At 43.2% G+C, this 18,331-nt stretch overlaps 1 protein-coding gene across 1 annotated transcript in view; it reads left to right on the top strand.

Moving 5' to 3' along the window:
• Positions 1-18,331, top strand: part of ENPP1 (ectonucleotide pyrophosphatase/phosphodiesterase 1) — a 519,644-nt gene that overhangs the window by 292,819 nt on the left and 208,494 nt on the right. The window contains exon 10 of the mRNA XM_085611568.1: positions 16,002-16,067. Within this exon, the coding sequence (XP_085467694.1) occupies positions 16,002-16,067 (66 nt within the window). The remainder of the gene's footprint in view (positions 1-16,001; positions 16,068-18,331) is intronic.

The raw sequence follows: 18,331 nt of genomic DNA, 5'->3' as shown, positions 1-18,331 counted from the left end.
CACCAACATTGATTCTCTATTGGTCTGTGTTTCTAAGGAGGTAATTATTCAATTTGCTGTAATGGAAAGAAATACCTGTTTGTCTCCAATGAGCGATAGATCTACCTAACCTTCTCTCCCTCATTACGACCTGAACATCACCATTAGTATCCCTTCCATGGATAGGCCATGAATCAGCTAGCTGCTGGTTAAAGTGGTTTCTAAATCTATAATTTCTTTACATTAATACATTTTCTCATAATAAACAACCTGACACAGTTCTGTAATAATTCATTTAAATTTATCTAAATAATGAAAATAAAGTCATTGATTAATCAAGCAGCTGACCATCATATTTACCTATTCTAGCTAAATGTTGTCTTCTAAGTCAGAGTTTTGGTCATCAGTTCAGTCTGTCAAAGATTCAGGGAAACAGCTGTCCTGCAGTGTCACCGTCCTCTCCGTCAGCATAACGTCAGGAAATCGAAAAGCGCGCTACCAACCTCTCTAATCTATCATATTTTATAGTAAAATCACATTCCAAAAGTATCGAATATTAATTTTGAATGTCTCTGATTGGTCAGTCAAATCTGTTCCACAGGGTTCTCACACGGTAAATGTCTCTTTAGATGTAGTTCATAATTTTTCTGGTTCAAAGTATCTTTTTATTGTTCTTTCAGGGAAGCTGGCTTGTTGCCCAGAACGTCCTTGAGGGGCACAGTCGAGTTAGGGTCGTGGAAAGGCAACTGTTGCTAGCGGCGACGCATGCGCACTTCACCCAGTGACTTTCATAATGGAGTCAATTCGTCAGATAGGGATGTCAGCCATTTTGTGGCCACTCCAAATGGTCAACTTAAGCAAAGAAACACAAAAACGTAATTAATACATAGAAATGACTAATAAAATGTTATTCCCTCGCTAATACCCATATGTGTGTGTATTTATCTAGCAAAAGCAACATTCATTGCGGGTTATACTCACATTATAAAGCACAAATCACAATTACATCACAGAAGCAACATATAATCATGCAATATTCTAATTATCTATGATCAATATGCGTACACAATTTAGTTTACGTATTAATTAGTCCATGCAAATGCATTTCCCACGTGTATTCTTATTAGTAAAGTTGATTAAAATCCACAGCAATCCAATTAATACGATTACAATAGTTAATTATTCTTATTAATATAAACATGCAAAATGGAGAGGGTATACAAAATTTTTAAATAAAACCCGCTCTAGCAGTAACACTCCCTTGGGTCTGGTTGTATCCTGCCTACCTGGTCTCTGCTGCTATAGCTGTGTTGGAACCCTCTGGGGTTCTGCGGTGGAGTCCCCTGGAGACGGTCGTGGCCAACGCGGCCCACTGGAGGAGCGGTCTTTTTAAATTTATGTTGGACCAATTTAGCAGCGTCTCTCTGGGCTTACTCTTCTTTTTTCCTATCTTTTTCTTATTTCTTTTTGTGGTAATGTAATATGTGGGCTTGTATTTCCCGCCAGGGTTTGGTATCCAACCCAACCACACTGTCCAGCCCACTCTATATCTTGGCGGGCAGCCCCTTTTTGAGAATATTGTTAAAGAATGCATCCTGTGGGCATGTATCCACTCATGGTTGTCCTGTCTATTGTCCCCATTGTTCTCTTATCCTTCCAAGAAATCTGTTCTGCTCTCCCCTGGCTTCACAGTCTCTTCATTAACCATTGTACATCTAGGTGGTCAGGGAACATAGCTCTCAGGTCTGTCCATGTCCAGTGCCTGTATGAATTGAATGTGGCCAGTCATGCCTGGTATCTGTTAGCATGATTGCTGTAATGTAGGCTTGAAACTTTCAGCAGAGAGATTGGTAATCGGAGCACACTGCTCTTTGAAACAGTATTATTATTTTTAACTAACTCAAAATTATAAACATGCTTTTTTGAGTGTCACCTAACCAGGGGCATTAAAAGTACCTTTAGTCGCAAATGTGAGAACGCACCGTTTGGCCACCGGTGACCTCACAGGTTGACCCATTGACCAACCATTGAGACTCTTCTCTACCTCCTATTTATTGATCTGCCCACTGTCAAGGTGTGGACTTTAGATACAGTAAACGGTTTTTAAGAGTACTCTTTACTTTCTCTTCCTGACCTTTTTAGATGTGATGATGGGGAAGCAAATGCAGTGCAACCACAAGTCAATGTATTAGTAGATACATATGTGTAAATCGTTGCTTTGCAATTGTATACAATAGTGATGTCAACTTTGACCTCAAACAGAGGATGCAGGTCAGCAGTGTAGGGATTTGTTCCTAATTATGATCACTTCATGAGCATTTATGTGCAGGGATCTGACTTAAACCTCAACTGTCCAAAGTTTAATCCTGGTCTAAAGATTCGAAAGAAGGAGCTTAGTCGAAAAATAATTTAAAGCACAAATGTGACCGTACTAATCCTATTGTTACACCTCTTCTGAAAACGGAAAAGAATAATCTGAAACACAAAATTCATGAAACAAATAGTTAAAATATTTCAAACAAGGAGACGCGCGAGCGGGCGAAACAAGATGGCCGCCGTGTAGTGAGCTCCGGCGCTTTTTCGCCCGTTTTTCGTTCAATAACGACGAATCCTGTCAGTTTTGCGGCGCAAATGAGGTCGCTTGACTTCTGAACATCTTACCTGTTGATTGCTGTGATTTTCTTTGGATTTGGACTGTGTGTGAGGCGTTTTCCGGTGTCCAGCCTCTGCTTCCAGCTCTGCCTTCAGGTATTCCCAGCTTTGTCTGTCAGGGGGCGGAGCAAGCATTCAGGTAAGGGCCTGGCTTGGGCCTAGCCACTCCCATAGCCTGTTATAGCTGCTGCACCATCTTTAATAAGGATTTTCTTACTGCTGCAGTATTTTTTCCTTCATTTTCTTGCGTTGTTGCTGTTATTTTTGCAATTTTGTTATTTTATTTTATTTTTATTATTATTATCCTACTTTCGATACTAAATCAACATGGATAATAAAAATATTCATCCTAAAAGGAAGCAGCAGGTTTCACCTCCGCCAATTAAATCAAAGGCGGTAGAGTCAGCAGAACCTTCATTATCCTTAATTTTGGAGGAAATTCAAGCGCTTCGTGTTAACACAGATTCTATTACCTCAGAGATTAAAAATGTTCGAAAGGAAATGGCGAGTATGTCAATGAAAATCTCTGATAATGCAATTAAAATACACGATAATAAGGCTAAGCTTGAGACTTTCACTCCACTTGTAGCTAAAATATCTCCTTTGTCTACCCAACTTCTAGAGATGGAAAATCGTAACAGACAATACAATTTACGCATTTTTAATTTACCAGAGGATGTGGAGGGTTGCAACTGTAGACTGTATTTGGAAAATTTGATTCCTGGGCTTCTACAAATTATATTTCCAGAAAAATTTGAGATTGACAAGGCCCATAGAATCCCTTCACATCGCAATCCTCAACATACCAAACCTCGTCAAATGATTTTCAAAGTCCTCAGGCATCATCATTTGGTTTTGATTCGAAAGGCAGCACGAGAGATTCCTTCCTTGATGGTCAATGGGAATAAAATGTTTATTCATCAAGACTTTGCCAAGGAAACAGTCTTGGGTTCAAATATGGTCTTTTTGACCCTTCAACAATGCGTATCTGGAAAGACAATCTGTCAAAATCTTTTCAACGTCCTGATGACTTGCGTCAGTTTTTGGATCAACGTTCACAGCACTCCATGGATACTCATGACTCTAATACTTGATTATAGCTAATTTACGTTTTTTCTGACAGGTTAATGGGTCATTACTACATTGGGCTCCAACGGTTCGGTCATGCTTGTTAAGCGTATGTGCGTCTCATCTTTGATATTTTTGTACCCTGTTTGTCGTTTTCTCCTTTTTAAAATTTTTTCACCTCCTTTTACTTGTTCTGGAGCTACTATTTTCTCTCATTATTGTTCTCCTTCTTTTCTTTTTCTCCTCTTCTTGATCTTTTTTTATTCTTTCTCTCTTCATTATGGCTGATATTCACAATATTAAAGTTGTTTCACTAAATGTTAAAGGTTTACGTCATCCAGTTAAGCGTACAAAAATCTTAGATTATTTAGGTAGTTGTAAGGCAGATATTTGTTTTCTTCAAGAGACTCATATAGATGACAAAATCTTAAATTATATGAAAAAGAAATGGGTAGATACTATTGTTTCATCACCTGCTATTGGTAAAAAAAATGGGGTGGCTATTTTTGTTGCAAAAAAATTGCATTGCCAAGTCTTAAGCAACATTTCGGATGCAGATGGAAGATATATTATAGCTAAAATTAAAATTCATGATTCAGTCATGTTTTTACTCAATGTTTATGGACCTACTGTGGATGACCCTATTTTTTGGTCTAATATTACCACTGAGGTTCTAAAGTTGGGTAAAGTTCCTTTAATTGTTGGAGGTGACTTTAATGTTATTGCTGACCCATTATTGGATAGAATATCTAGTACTAAATTTCGCCCTCCTAAGGTTTTTCATGCTTTTAAATCATTTATTCATACCACCAAGTTAGTTGACATTTGGCGTTTGCACTTTCCTACAGAAAAATGTTTTACATTTTTCTCTAATCCACATAATTCGCATTCTAAAATTGATTATTTTTTTAATCTCCACACAACTAGTCCAATCTGTTAAGACTCCTAAGATTGGTAATATTGACACCTCAGATCATGCCTTGATTTCTTTTGTTCTGAACTTAACTTCAACTTTTGCAAACCAAACTAGATGGCGTATGAATACTGGAATTGTTCTTAATGAACATAATAAGCCTAAAATCTTAAATGCTATTCAAGACTATTTTTTACTCAATCCTGAAGGTTCCACTTCTATGGTCAATAGATGGGACGCCTTTAAAGCTTACATTAGGGGTGTAACTATTTCAATTATGGCCTATGAAAATAAAACATTCAACGCACGTATCAGATGTTTGGAAAAACAAATTGCGAAATTTGAAAGGCTTTTTATTTCATCAAATGATCCTCAATTTAAAGTCAAGCTACAAAAGCTTCGATATGAATTTAACTCAATCCTTAGTACAAGAGCTGGCATCCAAATTTCTAATTCTAAGGCTAAATTCCGTTTTAATGCCAACAGATCTGGGAAGCTTTTAGCTAATTATTTACGTATAAAAAAAGATAGAACGCAAATTACCTCAATTCATGGCCCTAATGGTAAAATTGCAATATCTCATAACGATATTGTTAAGGAATTTTTGGATTTTTACTCTACTTTATATAATAAGCCTGATCCTCATGATCCCTCCATACTGGACTCTTTTTTAAATACATGTGATTTGCCCAAAATTTCACACTCGGACAGGCTTGGGCTAGATTTACCCATTACTACAGATGAAATTTTAGCTGCTATTAAATCCATTAAAAAAAATAAATCCCCTGGCCCAGATGGTATCCCAGCTGAGTTTTATAAAGAGTTCCAGTCCCAACTTTTGCCTTATTTATTTCAACTTTTTACTTTTTTTGGTTCTTCAGGAACGATCTCAGGTTCCTTTACTGATGCTTTAATTATTGTACTTCCTAAGCCAGATAAAGACCCCACTCTTGTTTCAAATTACCGCCCTATTTCTTTAATTAATCAAGATTGTAAATTGTATGCTAAAATACTTGCTTCTAGACTGGCCCCTATATTGGATTCTATTATACATCTTGATCAATCCGTTTTTTTTATTATTTTTTTTAAAACTTTTCTTTATTGGCATTTATAGACAGCAAAAAAAACACAGGCACATACGATACCGCCATTGACACATAGATGTACATTGCAGGTGCGCCCTGTCATAGTTCATGCAATCTAGCAGCCTCTCGGCTCCTCAGGCCGTTCCTCGCTGCCCCGAGTGGGGCTGCAGATATGGGCCCGATTCCAGCCTCTGAGTGTGCCCTGCTGGAATGCGCCAAGATCGCCTCGCGGCCGGGATGCCGTGCTATGCGCCTGAGCCCCCTGTACAGGGCGTCTCAGAGGCTATGGTAGTGCGCCCATTGATGAACCACTAACTAACTGGGGGTAGAAAACCAGGGAAATGGGGGGGGTGCACTGTGTCGCCCGTCGGGAGTACTAGTAGCTGCGCGCTCTTGTGATCGGACCATCATGTGGGAGAGGGCCGGTGTGGGCGCGGACGCGGAGATGGGGAGGGGGCGAGGGGGGGGGCAGGAGCAGCGCGCCCGGCCTATGAGGACTCTGGCTGTGGGGCCCCTGGTGGCAACCCCTGCGAGACACCGGGTGCCGGACCCGCCTGCGCATTGCCCGGGGTGGGGTCCGGAGTGGCGGGCACCCCCAATGGGTCTATCACTCCCGAACTCGCCGCTGCCTCAGTTTCCTGCGTGAATGTGTGCATGAGCATGGCCCAGGGCATGGAGATCGGGTGTTTGCGCATCCCCCGCGCCTCCTCCTTTCTGAGTGTGGTATCCTCCGCCTTGCCCCACTTCTTGACAGCCCCCACCCATGCCGCTATGGGGGACCCCCCGGCGCCTTCCAATGCATAGCAATGCAACGTTTAACGAGGATCAACACTAAGAAAGCAAACCTCCTCTCCACTTTCTGCCGCTTATGCCGACCATGAATTCCCAGCGCACACGCCTCCCATGTGCCCAGGTCCTGGAGCCCTGTGACCGTCTCTAGGGCAGTGTGAATCGTTTGCCAGTAACTGTAGAGCGTCGGACAGTCCCAAAACATGTGCCTAAATGAGGCGGCAGGCTCCGAGCATCTTGGGCAGCCAAACACCCCCCGGGGAAATATTTCTGCAACTTTTCAGGGGTTAGATACGCCCTATGCAGGATATGCAACTGAATGTTCTTAAACCGATAGTTGCGTGACACTTTCTTAGTGTATCCTAGAGCCCTCGTCCACTCCCTATCATGCAGGGGCCGTTGGAAATCATCTTCCCAGTGTTCCCTGAGGGTCGCCAGCGTTGGACTCCGCAGGCCTCTCACTGCCTTGTATATCCATGTGACTAGATGGCGGCCGGGCCCCATCTGGAGTACCGCATGAATGACCGGGTGTGAAGGGGGCTCCGCCTCAATCCCCCCCCACAGCCTACGGCAGTCCAGGAGGAGCTATCTATGCTGCAGGAATTGGCCCCTGGGGAGCTCGAAGTCTCCGACCAGCGCCTCAAAAGGCTGCAGGCTCTCACCAGAGAACAACATCCCCACCTCTGTTACCGCGTGATCCGTCCACACCCGCATCATGTGCTCCGTATAGTATGCCCGTCCCCTGGGTAGCCCCGCCAGTGGTAACAACGGGGAGTACAGGGGAATACCTCGGCTAAGTCGGTGAACACGCGCCAAACAGGCCCGCGCCGTCATGACCTGAAGGGGCCGGGAAGTCGGCGGTGCCGCCCCCGGCAGCAGCATGCGATGGACAGCGGGGATCGAAATCCGCCCCGTCGCTGTGTGCAGCTCTTCGGGCGCCCTGCCCGCCGTCCACCGCGACACCCATTGCAACTGGGCAGCAAGGAATTACGCCTCGAATGAGGGAGCCGCCAACCCGCCCTGATCAAGGGGCAATTGCAGTTTTGCCAGGGCTATCCGCCGGCGGCCGTTGCCCCAGATGAGGGTCCCGAGCAGGGTATCCAATTCCCGAAACAGGGATCTCGGGGGAACCACCAGGAGATTGGAGAAGAGGTAGAGCAGGCGCGGCACCAGGATCATTTTCGCAAAGGCTATCTTTCCCGGGACAGCCAGGTGGAGACCCTTCCAGAAATGAACCAGGGAACGAATGTCGCCCATCAACTTGCGGTAATTCCCCTCATATATGTCTTGCGGCGTATGATATAAGTTAACGCCGAGGTATCAGACCGCATGGGGACTCCACGAGATTGCATTGTCTCCGAGTCGTATCGGACCCTGGGGCACGACCTGTGTTAAGGGGTAAACAGTGGACTTGGCCCAGTTCACCGTGAGGCCTGTCACTTCCGCGAAATCCTGCAAGATGCATGAAATCGGAGTCAGGTCGATCGCGATGTCCCGGACATATATGAGGACGTCATCGGCGTACAGTGACACTGCGTGGGTATGATCCCCTATCGGGATGCCCCACTCCTCGCCCGCCCCCCGCAACAGGACCGCCAGCGGCTCCATCGCCAACGCGAACAGCAGGGGGGAGAGGGGGCACCCCTGTCTAGTGCTGCGCCGGATTGGAAAGGAGTCCGATATGAGAGGGCCTATGCGTACCCTGGAGCTGGGTGAGGAGTAGCTGAGCCGAGTGTAGGCCAGCAGTTTGGGCCCGACACCCATGCGTAACAAGACCTGAAACAAGTAGGCCCAAGAAAGTGTGTCGAACGCCTTTTAGAGGTCCAGCACCAGGCACGCTGCCCGAGGGAAACGACCCTGCACCTGGTCTTGCACGTGAAACAGCCGCCGGATATTCGAAGAGGTGTGCCTACCAGGCACGAATCCACTCTGATCCGGGTGGACAAGCCGCGGGAGGACCGTGGTGTATCTGTCCGCCAGGGCTTTCCCGTAGATTTTATAGTCTGCCGACAATAGAGTTATGGGCCGGTAGGAGCCTAGCTGAAGCGGGTCCCTATCCGGTTTAAGGAGGGATACTATGACAGATTCGCACATGGAGTGCGGTAGGACTCCCACGTCTAGAGCCGCTTGGAACTGCAACTCTAGTTGGGGGACCAGCTGGGACGCAAAAGTCTGGTAAAAGTCAAGGGGGAAACCATCCAGCCCCGGGGCCTTGCGGGCTTGATCAATCCGGTTTTATGAAGAATAGATATTCTACAAATAACACAAGAACCTTATTACACGTTATTGAACAGCGTTCCACTTTAAGTTCCCCCGCAGGAATTTTGGCTTTGGATGCAGAGAAAGCTTTCGACAAAATCCATTGGCAATTTTTTTTTCAAACCTTATTATCATTTAATTTTGGTACTTCGTTTATACGCATGATATCTGCTCTGTATTATGCCCCTACTGCTCGTTTATTTATCAATGGCCAAGTATCTAGTCAGTTTTCTCTTTTTAGAGGCACAAGACAAGGATTTCCCCTCTCTCCACTTTTATTTCTCATTGGAATTGAACCTTTCCTTACTCATATAAGAAATTGTGTTAATATTAAAGGTATTAAGATTAAGGAGATTAATATCAAAACCTTAGCCTATGCTGATGATGTGCTGTTATTTATTAGTGAACCTATATCCTCAATGCCTGCCCTATTAGAAATTATTGCAAAATATTCCATGGTTTCTGGCTATAAACTTAATATTAATAAAACTGAATTCTTCTTCAACATTTTTTGTACTCCTGATATGTTACCCATGGCTGATATTGTGTGGCAAAAAGATAAATTAAAATACCTTGGGATTCTATTTGCGTCCTCCATAAAAGCACCATTAACATTAAATAGTAACTTTATTCTGAATTATATCAAAGATAAAACGTCTAAATGGTCTTCACTTCACCTCTCATGGTGGGGTAGAATGGACTCCATTAAAATGACTATTGCTCCTAAAAATTTTTATACACTTGCTATGATTCCTATTCAATTTCCATTACAATTCTATAAAGACATTGATAGACTTCTCTCCAAATTTCTCTGGAATAATAAATCAACTCGTATTGGTTATAAAAAATTAAAAATACCCAAATGCAATGCTGGATTTGGCTTGCCTGACTTTTTTCTATATCACAAGGCATTTATACTGAAACAAAGTTCCATATGGTTTCCTCCATCCTCTTTAAATAACCAACCTACATGGTTTCATATAGAGCAGTCTCTTGTGGATCCTTTTCCATTGACCACCTTGCTAACAATGTCCAATAGGTCAACATATGTGCATAAATCGGTTATTATTAAATCCACTAAACTCATTTTTAATGACCTGGATTCAATTTTTTTGACCCCTATGATTCATACTGAAGATATGTCATTGTGGCATAGTAATGTGATTAAATTGAATAGAAATGTTAATTTTTGGAATGCTTGGATTAAAGCTGCTATCTTTTATCTTAAAGATATCTATTTTGACAATGTTTTTATTTCTTTTGAAGCTTTACAAATGAAATTTAGTTTACCTCAATCTGATTTTATTAAATATGAGTCTTTATGTAATTCAATTTTAGACTCCTTCCCTCATGGTATTCCGTTTAATGTTAAAGCAGATTTAGCACTATATATTCGAACTATCTCTACGTCATCACATACTGTCTCTATTTTATATAAAAAATTATCTAATTCTATAGGAAACAATTTAAATATTATTTCAACATTTTGGAATGCTGAGCTTTCACTTTTTTTGTCCAACGATACTTGGATGACTGTTTGGCTTAATAGTATTTCAGGATGGCTGCCTGTTTCACTTTACCAAACCAATTCTTATATTTTATTTAATTGTTTATGGACCCCAGTATGTTTATTTCGTGCTAAACTGATGCAAGACGACATTTGTTGGCATTGTAAATTACTTCCTGGATCACTACGACATATGCTTTTTGAATGTCCATTAATTTTTAAATTTTTGTCTGATGTTTGGGATATTATTCAACAAATATTTCATATTCATGATGTTATTTCTTTACAAAATATTAATATGTAAATCTGTTGGTCTTCTGCATAACTTAACTGAATTAGAAGGTAAACTGTTTAATTTCCTACTGTCAGCTGCTTTAAAGTCCATTACATTTTGCTGGAAGGATATTTCGTCTTTATAGGTTCATGCTTGGTGGTCATGGGTCATTTTTACAAGAAGAGGTGCTCAATTATCCCTGAAAGGGATCAATCATAACTCTAATTTGTTTCACTCTTTTTGGTTACCTTTAGATGTATACTTATCTTTATAATTGTATATTTATACTTGATCCACCGTTTTACAGTCCTTCTACTTAAAGCCTTATATGATGAATGTAGCTCTTTTTTCTAATAAGTTGACATTGCAAATTTTCTTGACTCCCTCCCTTCCCTTCTTTTTAGTTTATCTTCCCTCCTTTAATTGATTATTTATAGCCCGGCCTATGAGGACTCTGGCTGTGGGGCCCCTGGTGGCAACCCCTGCGAGACACCGGGTGCCGGACCCGCCTGCGCATTGCCCGGGGTGGGGTCCGGAGTGGCGGGCACCCCCAATGGGTCTATCACTCCCGAACTCGCCGCTGCCTCAGTTTCCTGCGTGAATGTGTGCATGAGCATGGCCCAGGGCATGGAGATCGGGTGTTTGCGCATCCCCCGCGCCTCCTCCTTTCTGAGTGTGGTATCCTCCGCCTTGCCCCACTTCTTGACAGCCCCCACCCATGCCGCTATGGGGGACCCCCCGGCGCCTTCCAATGCATAGCAATGCAACGTTTAACGAGGATCAACACTAAGAAAGCAAACCTCCTCTCCACTTTCTGCCGCTTATGCCGACCATGAATTCCCAGCGCACACGCCTCCCATGTGCCCAGGTCCTGGAGCCCTGTGACCGTCTCTAGGGCAGCGTGAATCGTTTGCCAGTAACTGTAGAGCGTCGGACAGTCCCAAAACATGTGCCTAAATGAGGCGGCAGGCTCCGAGCATCTTGGGCAGCCAAACACCCCCCGGGGAAATATTTCTGCAACTTTTCAGGGGTTAAATACGCCCTATGCAGGATATGCAACTGAATGTTCTTAAACCGATAGTTGCGTGACACTTTCTTAGTGTATCCTAGAGCCCTCGTCCACTCCCTATCATGCAGGGGCCGTTGGAAATCATCTTCCCAGTGTTCCCTGAGGGTCGCCAGCGTTGGACTCCGCAGGCCTCTCACTGCCTTGTATATCCATGTGACTAGATGGCGGCCGGGCCCCATCTGGAGTACCGCATGAATGACCGGGTGTGAAGGGGGCTCCGCCTCAATCCCCCCCCACAGCCTACGGCAGTCCAGGAGGAGCTATCTATGCTGCAGGAATTGGCCCATGGGGAGCTCGAAGTCTCCGACCAGCGCCTCAAAAGGCTGCAGGCTCTCACCAGAGAACAACATCCCCACCTCTGTTACCGCGTGATCCGTCCACACCCGCATCATGTGCTCCGTATAGTATGCCCGTCCCCTGGGTAGCCCCGCCAGTGGTAACAACGGGGAGTACAGGGGAATACCTCGGCTAAGTCGGTGAACACGCGCCAAACAGGCCCGCGCCGTCATGACCTGAAGGGGCCGGGAAGTCGGCGGTGCCGCCCCCGGCAGCAGCATGCGATGGACAGCGGGGATCGAAATCCGCCCCGTCGCTGTGTGCAGCTCTTCGGGCGCCCTGCCCGCCGTCCACCGCGACACCCATTGCAACTGGGCAGCAAGGAATTACGCCTCGAATGAGGGAGCCGCCAACCCGCCCTGATCAAGGGGCAATTGCAGTTTTGCCAGGGCTATCCGCCGGCGGCCGTTGCCCCAGATGAGGGTCCCGAGCAGGGTATCCAATTCCCGAAACAGGGATCTCGGGGGAACCACCAGGAGATTGGAGAAGAGGTAGAGCAGGCGCGGCACCAGGATCATTTTCGCAAAGGCTATCTTTCCCGGGACAGCCAGGTGGAGACCCTTCCAGAAATGAACCAGGGAACGAATGTCGCCCATCAACTTGCGGTAATTCCCCTCATATATGTCTTGCGGCGTATGATATAAGTTAACGCCGAGGTATCAGACCGCATGGGGACTCCACGAGATTGCATTGTCTCCGAGTCGTATCGGACCCTGGGGCACGACCTGTGTTAAGGGGTAAACAGTGGACTTGGCCCAGTTCACCGTGAGGCCTGTCACTTCCGCGAAATCCTGCAAGATGCATGAAATCGGAGTCAGGTCGATCGCGATGTCCCGGACATATATGAGGACGTCATCAGCGTACAGTGACACTGCGTGGGTATGATCCCCTATCGGGATGCCCCACTCCTCGCCCGCCCCCCGCAACAGGACCGCCAGCGGCTCCATCGCGAACAGCAGGGGGGAGAGGGGGCACCCCTGTCTAGTGCTGCGCCGGATTGGAAAGGAGTCCGATATGAGAGGGCCTATGCGTACCCTGGAGCTGGGTGAGGAGTAGCTGAGCCGAGTGTAGGCCAGCAGTTTGGGCCCGACACCCATGCGTAACAAGACCTGAAACAAGTAGGCCCAAGAAAGTGTGTCGAACGCCTTTTAGAGGTCCAGCACCAGGCACGCTGCCCGAGGGAAACGACCCTGCACCTGGTCTTGCACGTGAAACAGCCGCCGGATATTCGAAGAGGTGTGCCTACCAGGCACGAATCCACTCTGATCCGGGTGGACAAGCCGCGGGAGGACCGTGGTGTATCTGTCCGCCAGGGCTTTCCCGTAGATTTTATAGTCTGCCGACAATAGAGTTATGGGCCGGTAGGAGCCTAGCTGAAGCGGGTCCCTATCCGGTTTAAGGAGGGATACTATGACAGATTCGCACATGGAGTGCGGTAGGACTCCCACGTCTAGAGCCGCTTGGAACTGCAACTCTAGTTGGGGGACCAGCTGGGACGCAAAAGTCTGGTAAAAGTCAAGGGGGAAACCATCCAGCCCCGGGGCCTTGCGGGCTTGATCAATCCGGTTTTATGAAGAATAGATATTCTACAAATAACACAAGAACCTTATTACACGTTATTGAACAGCGTTCCACTTTAAGTTCCCCCGCAGGAATTTTGGCTTTGGATGCAGAGAAAGCTTTCGACAAAATCCATTGGCAATTTTTTTTTCAAACCTTATTATCATTTAATTTTGGTACTTCGTTTATACGCATGATATCTGCTCTGTATTATGCCCCTACTGCTCGTTTATTTATCAATGGCCAAGTATCTAGTCAGTTTTCTCTTTTTAGAGGCACAAGACAAGGATTTCCCCTCTCTCCACTTTTATTTCTCATTGGAATTGAACCTTTCCTTACTCATATAAGAAATTGTGTTAATATTAAAGGTATTAAGATTAAGGAGATTAATATCAAAACCTTAGCCTATGCTGATGATGTGCTGTTATTTATTAGTGAACCTATATCCTCAATGCCTGCCCTATTAGAAATTATTGCAAAATATTCCATGGTTTCTGGCTATAAACTTAATATTAATAAAACTGAATTCTTCTTCAACATTTTTTGTACTCCTGATATGTTACCCATGGCTGATATTGTGTGGCAAAAAGATAAATTAAAATACCTTGGGATTCTATTTGCGTCCTCCATAAAAGCACCATTAACATTAAATAGTAACTTTATTCTGAATTATATCAAAGATAAAACGTCTAAATGGTCTTCACTTCACCTCTCATGGTGGGGTAGAATGGACTCCATTAAAATGACTATTGCTCCTAAAAATTTTTATACACTTGCTATGATTCCTATTCAATTTCCATTACAATTCTATAAAGACATTGATAGACTTCTCTCCAAATTTCTCTGGAATAATAAATCAACTCGTATTGGTTATAAAAAATTAAAAATACCCAAATGCAATGCTGGATTTGGCTTGCCTGACTTTTTTCTATATCACAAGGCATTTATACTGAAACAAAGTTCCATATGGTTTCCTCCATCCTCTTTAAATAACCAACCTACATGGTTTCATATAGAGCAGTCTCTTGTGGATCCTTTTCCATTGACCACCTTGCTAACAATGTCCAATAGGTCAACATATGTGCATAAATCGGTTATTATTAAATCCACTAAACTCATTTTTAATGACCTGGATTCAATTTTTTTGACCCCTATGATTCATACTGAAGATATGTCATTGTGGCATAGTAATGTGATTAAATTGAATAGAAATGTTAATTTTTGGAATGCTTGGATTAAAGCTGGTATCTTTTATCTTAAAGATATCTATTTTGACAATGTTTTTATTTCTTTTGAAGCTTTACAAATGAAATTTAGTTTACCTCAATCTGATTTTATTAAATATGAGTCTTTATGTAATTCAATTTTAGACTCCTTCCCTCATGGTATTCCGTTTAATGTTAAAGCAGATTTAGCACTATATATTCGAACTATCTCTACGTCATCACATACTGTCTCTATTTTATATAAAAAATTATCTAATTCTATAGGAAACAATTTAAATATTATTTCAACATTTTGGAATGCTGAGCTTTCACTTTTTTTGTCCAACGATACTTGGATGACTGTTTGGCTTAATAGTATTTCAGGATGGCTGCCTGTTTCACTTTACCAAACCAATTCTTATATTTTATTTAATTGTTTATGGACCCCAGTACGTTTATTTCGTGCTAAACTGATGCAAGACGACATTTGTTGGCATTGTAAATTACTTCCTGGATCACTACGACATATGCTTTTTGAATGTCCATTAATTTTTAAATTTTTGTCTGATGTTTGGGATATTATTCAACAAATATTTCATATTCATGATGTTATTTCTTTACAAAATATTAATATGTAAATCTGTTGGTCTTCTGCATAACTTAACTGAATTAGAAGGTAAACTGTTTAATTTCCTACTGTCAGCTGCTTTAAAGTCCATTACATTTTGCTGGAAGGATATTTCGTCTTTATAGGTTCATGCTTGGTGGTCATGGGTCATTTTTACAAGAAGAGGTGCTCAATTATCCCTGAAAGGGATCAATCATAACTCTAATTTGTTTCACTCTTTTTGGTTACCTTTAGATGTATACTTATCTTTATAATTGTATATTTATACTTGATCCACCGTTTTACAGTCCTTCTACTTAAAGCCTTATATGATGAATGTAGCTCTTTTTTCTAATAAGTTGACATTGCAAATTTTCTTGACTCCCTCCCTTCCCTTCTTTTTAGTTTATCTTCCCTCCTTTAATTGATTATTTATACTTCTTTAACTAATGTATTTAGAGTTGCTTTTAGAAATTTCTTACTTTATATAGGTATTTTCGCTTATGATAAATTTTTTCTGTATTGTCTGTATTTGTTCATTATTATGGAAAAATTTAATAAAACATTTTGAACTCAAAAAAAAAATATATCAAACAAAAACAAGCGGATGCACGAGCATTTTGTACTTTCAATTTTAATAAAGCGTTCCTTCTGCATAGTCCAAATGCCTCTTAATGAATGTCTCAAACCTGTTATAGGAAAATTGCCTTTGAAGAAAGAGTCGTAACTGTTCTGCGATGGCTGCAGCTACCGGAAGGAGAAAGGTTAGTAGAATGTTTGTTAAAAAGCAAAGTCAATGTAAAATGATGGGTTGATTTTCCAACCTTCTCCAGTCAGCAAGCATATTCACCTACTGAAAACCACAGGGTATTTCACTTGCCATGTAGTAGTACTTTCCCAGCTGATATTTATTGCATTGATGGATTTGAATAGTTTTTTAATACAATGTGAAATACAATTACAGAGTTCAGCAACACTTTTGAAAGCCATGACAAATTCTCCCATCCAGTGAATTTTAAGATGGCAACCCTTGCTACATTTGTGTTGAGGGAACCTGTGTCTGGCCTGAGGTTCAGAGGAACAAGTTGTGTAAAGCGATACCAACAGCGATGACATGATGAGCAATGCTAATAGCAAGAAAATGTCTCATGATGCTCTATGTGCTGTGAGCCCACAGTTGTTGTTGGTGGTTATTAAAATGGCCGTGCCCAAACTAGGTAGAGACGTAGAACCTTCTGTTTGTCACACCTATTGAGCCTACAGAACTTGGGGATGCCAACACATTAGGCAATATATCCAGGTCGTCTCAGAATAGATATAAATGGCAATTGACCTGGGTAGAGTTTGTGTAGGCTCCCCTCGGCTAACCTACACAGTGGGTTTGAGGAGTAGGTTTGAATGACTCTGCGGGACTCCACTATTAAAGTTCTTGAGCTAGTAAGAAAGTGCCAGCAGACTGCTCAGAGTATTATTATGCTGGTAGTTTGGAGCTGAGTAGAATGTAAGATGGATTCCAGTGCAGGTAAATTAGTAGTACTGGCACAAGAGGACACTTTCCCCCTCTGCTTTGAAGGAATGTGACGCACAGTTCAACAAAGAACAATTTGATAGGGACCCCAGCCTTAGCTTGCTTCTTCCGATGATGGCTATCCATATAAGTCAGGCCTCTTAATAGTGTTATTAGAGAAAGTGATTACAGGTCTGGGTCATTCGATTCCACCTTCTTTGATCATACCCCTTAGTGAAATCATAGGCTTAGGTGCATCATGGAAGAAAGGTGAGATGGGTTTGTCTTTGTCCACTCAGATATAGGGTGGTCAGGTACTCTTTAACAGGTAAAGTATTGGGTACAACCCACCTAGGATGGTACCTCATGTGTTCACAACTGTTGCTTATAGTGATTGTATATTAAACAGTGCACTCCCTGGTTGTGTTACCTGTCACCACATTTTCCATGCAGGTATTTCATCCAGCAGATTTCTCACTTTATGAATAATTCTCTAGATGCCACACCAGATCGGTAAAACATTTACTTCAACAGTAGTGATCCAGAACCTCCCTTATGGCATTGTTTGCCCAGGATGTGATGGCATTAGCCTGCATAAGGTGTCTCCTGGGGCTCTGGATCAATTCATGTTTTTCCTCACCTAAAACACACAGTTTTCTCAAGTCTGCTATGACAGCAGATTAGGCCAAATGTCCCATCCTATGATCTCAGGGTTCAAACCCCTTCAAAGGTGTCAAAAGAAGATGTCTGTGTCTAATCCCACAGCATCTATGTGTGGCTTCTGATGCATGGCAACAATCCTTTGGACTCTGACTTCTGCACCTCTATGCACCTGTAGCCCTTCAAGGAGTGGAAAGTCAAACCTTTTCTCTCCCAGGTCTGTAAAGAAAGCTCGAAACGTGTTTTCCTACTTCTTCAGGTAAGTTGTTAGTGACCCACCCCAATGGGTTTTCCAGGAAAAAGAAAAAAATCCAGAAGAAGCAGAGGAGATATCCTCCTCTTCCATGAGCAAAACGCCCCACTGCCAGGACTGTTCAGAGACACAGTGGTGTCTTTATACTAATGCTGGTCTACTTCTCTTATGAGTCGGTCCCATTTATTGAGAAACCTATACTGGAGTTCCTGGTTCCATCTGTCGATTTGTCACCGGCTGAAGCCTTGCAACAGGACATGTTCTATATCTGCATGACTTTTCCTCTTCCCTTGGGGCTAGTTCCTAAGCGGGGCGGGGTGGGCTATCCTCCTGTCTCGGCAATTCTTGCCGCCCCAGCGCAATTGCCCCCTGAGTCCACAACCTCTAGGGCTCTTGCCTCAGAGCTGAGTCCTAGGAAACCTTTGCTGATGAATGTGCTAGTCCTTTTGTACTCTACGCCAATTCTCATGTTGTCCATGGCACCACTCTTAGAGCTGGTTTCAGCACCACCTCCACAAGCAAACTGCAGACATTATTCGGAATGCTAATGAAAAGTTGAAAGCTTTCTTTAAGAATCACACTGTTGTCGCTGCCCTCTCAGAGCCCGA

This window comes from Triturus cristatus, chromosome 6 (genome assembly GCF_964204655.1).
Source record: "Triturus cristatus chromosome 6, aTriCri1.1, whole genome shotgun sequence".
NCBI classification, from domain to species: Eukaryota; Metazoa; Chordata; class Amphibia; order Caudata; family Salamandridae; genus Triturus; species Triturus cristatus.
The sequence above is the reverse complement of the archived record's forward strand: the minus strand, read 5'-3'. Positions and strand labels throughout refer to the sequence as shown.